General features: G+C 31.6%; 1 protein-coding gene across 1 annotated transcript; it reads right to left on the reverse strand.

Annotated features, from left to right (window-relative positions):
• Positions 1-415: 415 nt before the first annotated feature.
• LOC146929465 (uncharacterized) lies at positions 416-3504 on the reverse strand. The gene is made up of 4 exons (XM_085707333.1): positions 3492-3504; positions 1067-1210; positions 823-942; positions 416-732 (listed from the first exon to the last, which is right to left on the reverse strand). The coding sequence occupies exons 1-4, from the start codon at positions 3502-3504 to the stop codon at positions 608-610; spliced, it is 402 nt and encodes a 133-aa protein (XP_085563459.1). The 3' UTR covers positions 416-607.
• Between the last annotated feature and the right edge of the window lie 1503 nt (positions 3505-5007).

Here is a 5007-nt window from a genome sequence, read left to right on the forward strand (position 1 = left end):
CCGGTAAGAAAATAAAGTTAGTGGTGTGCTGTGTCGGTTCAAATGAATGAATTTGCTGGCATTTAATTCTTAGGTCATGTTAACTTGTGCCCCAAGGGCACATGTTAAGGAACCCAAAAAAAAAACTTTTGCATTGAAAAACATGATATTTTAATTTTTTAGAAGTTGACTACACGACTTTTGAAGCGTATATTTCTATAAAGAGCTCCTTAACATGTGCCCTAGAGGGCACAAGTTAACATTTGACTTGATTCTTTTATTTTTGATGAATCCAGAGTAAGAAAAGACATCAAGGAGAAGCTTGACTTATCAACTAAACTTATAAACATTTAAAGAAATGAATTATTTCATAAAGGAAATCTTGGTTTAGCTTATTGAAAAGAGAAATTGCTGCAGAAAATAAATTTAGCGCTTCTTTTTGGTCATTAGCACATTATAAAACATAACAATACATTATAACTGTGTTACATGAATTACACCCGAAAAGTAAATACTCTTATTTATCCTTCCAGAAAGGGGATAAATAAAAATCTAAAAAACACAACCATTGATTACATATCAAGGAATTACGACTGTGCATTATGGCTATATATAATCTACAATAGAATCAATTGGCAAGAAACAACAGATCCATAATAATAACCTCCTTTTCAAATCCACTGCAACATTCATAACGGGGATTGAAAACCAATTTGGTGGCATATTCAGTGGTGGTGTGGACTGTAGGCATGCCTATTAAATAAAAATTAAGGTTAAACACACGGTGTAAAAGCATTTTAAACTCTTTTATATCAATGAATAAACACAATGTAGAACGTATACCTTTCCACATCTGAACTCTTGCGAACAGTATGCTAACAAAGGAGTTTAACATGGTGACAACCTTTCCGTCAACTACAACATCTTTCTCATCATCTAATGTATCAAGCATACCTATGGCGCCTGAAATTATCGCGATATAAAAGAAAAGATTAAAATGTATGCATACGACATTCACCTAGAAAAAAATAACCAAGGCACAATAGTGTATTCAATTGATCATTGTTAAGTTCAATTACCAACTCACCAATCATAAACTCAGATTGATGAGAAAGGCCGAGAAATTCAGTGGGCTCATTGAACACGTACACATCAATGGGGACAACAGCGTAGTCAACCGGTCTAATCTTGGTACCTTCAACAGGTCTAATCCTGGTACCTTCAACAAATTCTATTAAAATGAGTGTTAGTTTAATGACCATCAAAAGAAATACATCTGGGTTAGCATTTCAAAATAGAATGATTTTTAGTTAGAGACAAAAATTCGAATGATTTCTAGTGAGACACAAAAATTACTTTTCACATTATGAAATGAAAATAGGTAAAAAGGGCAGACCGGTGCACTAAAACTTTCGCATACGTAAAGTCCATGAAGGAGGAGTTCCACCATTTAACGTTTTGTACACAACCTTACCCTATTTTTAGGCAAGATGTTATTTCTAGGACTTAAACCCTAACTTTCAGTCAGGTGATAACAATTTTTCCATTTCGTAATGCTCCCTCACATGAAATTAAAATAAGTAATAACTAATAAGTAATTAGTTTCCATTTCGTAATGCTCCCTCACATGAAAAGCTTTGACTCTAAAACATTTTCCGAATTAATATTTTTAAGGTTCTAACACACACCCTTCAAGGTTTTGGTGATTTTTTTGTTGAAAAAAAAAAAAGGTTTTGGGGATTTTTGTTCACACTTATAAAAATCAAGTGAAAATATAGAGACATTACCTGATTAATCAAGGAAATTACACTCGTTGTATTTAAAAAAGATCTACGATGGAGGAGCAAACACAACACATAGTAGACAATGAAGAAGTATTAGATCAGATCTTGAACATTTACAATGAAACTGCATAAGTTGGAAATAGCAGATCAAGATTAGGCAGTAATTATAGTATCACGTAAGAATGAAATTAAAATGCATAGTTAGTGAAATCAAATAGAACAATGAAGAAGTTAAAATGCATACCTCTGAAAGTGCCGAAATAACAAAAGTAAAAGGAATAGTAGGGTTGTGCAGAGCTTTAGACTGTGATGGGATATATATAATAAAATTCACACTTTTTTTTTTTTTTTTTTTTCCAGAAATAACGTCGGTGTCTAAGAATAGGAAAGAAATTAATCCAATTTATTACCCAAATATCCTAGAATTACTAAACGGAATAAATAAATAAATAAGGAATAAAGAATCTTTTTCAAAGGAGTGATTTCAGGTGTTTATATTGAAGGATTTTTTTTTTGATGGATTATAATGAAGGAAATTATAACAATAATTAACGAGAGAAATAATAGGGATTAGGAGATAAATGGAGATATGGACATGATTACTGGCTTGTTTTGCAAGAAATGATTTGTTACCATAATTATGTTGTGTGGATATTTATTTTTAGGACATAAAAGAACTAATATGGAACATTGGATCGAATGCAGAATAAGATTCTTATCATAGGGTACTATCACACACCAAACTTCTCGGTGAGGCCTACGTTACCCTCTCATGATTCGGGGGTATTTACCCCCTCATGACCAATCAAATTGTGTGAAGCCTATATTATCATTTACATATTTTTTTTTGTTATTTGCATCTTTACCCCATATTCAATTAATGTGTTTTTATCTTTCCAATAAAAAATTAAAGAAAATATTTTATTTCCACATTTCATTTTTTTAGACAAATTTTATTCTTCTTTTTTCTTTATTGTTTTTTGTTTCAATTTTTTATTTTTCTAAAATTTTTTGACGTTACAAATTTTTTTACAACCATATCTTGTGTCTGTCTCCCGAGAAGTCACTTGGCTGCAAGGTTTGCCCTACAACCTAGAGGTACTCGGTTCGAGACCCGGCACCAAGACAACCATATCTTGTTTTTATTTAAGCTTTGGGTCCATAAAAAAAATTTCAAATTGTTATTTTTTTTTCAAATATCAATTAGATTTTTATTTATTAATTAGAGTATTATATATTATAATATGCTTGTATATATCTATCGATATTAGTCTCAACGTTATTTTATTTTATTTTGATGACTAAATGCTATTAACCCAAACGACTGTTTTTTTTGACAAGTTAAAAAAAAACCAAGACTCGTTTTAGTTCTTGAGAAAAATTGTAACACCAAATTTAGTCTGAAAAATATATACTTCACTTTTATTTCCCAATAAATATAAACAGAGGCAACTTGGTCACTACTTTCTTTACATTTTTTTTTATTGATGAAAGAAAGATAAAGGAAAGAAAATAAGATACTAGCAATTTTTTTAAAAGATACTAGCAATTATTTAGTAGTATAGTATAAGAGAAAATTAAATAAAATCATGGTAGGAAAGACATGTGTATTTATAAAATGGAATAGGCTTAATTCATACTTTGGTCCCTTAACTTATTTTTGGTTTTCATTTTGGTCCCTTAACTATAAAATATCTCAATTTGGTCCCATAAATCTTATGTCATTACCTGCTTTGGTCATCTACGCTAGTTTTTTAATGTCTAACATCTCAGATATGATTTCAACCATATGACTGTAGGTCCATCATATACAATAGTGAACCAACACCACATAATTTTTTCCCTCTCTTCATCTTCTTCTTTCCACCACTTCTTCATATTCATACAAAATTCATCATATCTTCAATCACCTTCATCTATCTTAAAACCCAGAGATTAAACGGTTTCATTTTTGACAAAAACATCAAATGGTTGTTAGATTTAGAAAGATTTATGAGGTCTATGGTGGACCACCTATAAAGTTGGTTCATTTTAGACATTTATTGTTAAAAACTAACAGATAAGACCAAAAGAGGTAACGACAAAAGATTTATGGGACCAAATTGAGATACTTTATATTTAAGGGACCAAAATGAAAACCAAAAATAAGTTAAGGGACCAAAAATGTATTAAGCCAATGGAATAAATATACTTAAACAAAAAGTAGATATGATTAAAATAAAAATTATTTCATTACAATAAATACAAAATATATTCCTTAACATTTTTTAAAATATATCATCGAATTCAGGAGAAGTCGAACCTTTTTCGGTTAATGTGATAACCACAATTTGACTGATATTTATTTAAGTCTCATTGTAGCTCATACAATCAAGCATAAATTTCAAACCATTGTCAAAAAAGGAACAAGTCACATTTCGACTAATCAAAGGTTAAGTCTCGTTATAGTTCATCTGATATACAAGTAAGGTCAAACCATTGACAAAAAATAACTAACAACTGTTCGATTAATAACAAGTTAAGTCGCGCAATAGTTAATTCGATTCAGAAGAAAGCTCAAACATTTGTCAGAAAATATTCTGGACCGTCTATAAAGCTAATCCAACGTTGACATGGGGAAAAGGAGTTCGTCGAATCAACACACGTCACTTGGGCGTACAGCGTAATCCTGGTGCACGTCACCACACCTAAGCAAGCCCCCATGCATCAGACACCGTATATGTGTCCTTCAATGACCTCCTAATGACGCGTCGTACTTCACTGAGACAGTTATTCTCATACACGCCTATATAAGGGTGACATTTCTTCACCCTCAACGTACGATTCACTTTTCTCACACTTTTTACACACTCTTTCTCAAGGTACGTGCATGCATGCACCTTTCGTCCCACCGTGAAGACTCACTGTAACAGCCCGATTTTCGCTAGTTTTATTTTATTATTTATTTATGTGGGTTGTGTGTGTTATTATGTGATTATTTGCATCTGTGTGTATTTTTGGTTGGGAATTGTAGAATTCGGTGCAGAAGGGTATTTTAGTCATTTTGGACTTAGGGGCATTTTGGTCATTTTGAGAGTGGGGGGTAATTTTGTAATTTTAGATGAGAATTATTTTTAGTGCTTAGTAAGAGTATTATTTTACCAAGTTACTAGAGAGGGGGTAGTAATTATTTTATTTACCGATAAGTGACCGTTAGTGTTGTAATTTACCTTTAAGTGAGTAGTGACATTTTGGGGTGTTAGAA

Source organism: Medicago sativa, chromosome 4 (genome assembly GCF_051527215.1).
Source record: "Medicago sativa cultivar Bolivia chromosome 4, Bolivia_mono, whole genome shotgun sequence".
NCBI lineage: Eukaryota > Viridiplantae > Streptophyta > Magnoliopsida > Fabales > Fabaceae > Medicago > Medicago sativa.

Bases quoted from the DNA above. Each gene is read 5' to 3' on its own strand.
- LOC146929465 (XM_085707333.1), bottom strand. The intron at 943-1,066 runs GTGAGTTGGTAA...CGATAATTTCAG, and splicing joins TCAATCTGAGTTTATGATTG to GCGCCATAGGTATGCTTGAT. The intron at 733-822 runs GTATACGTTCTA...TTTATTTAATAG, and splicing joins AAGAGTTCAGATGTGGAAAG to GCATGCCTACAGTCCACACC.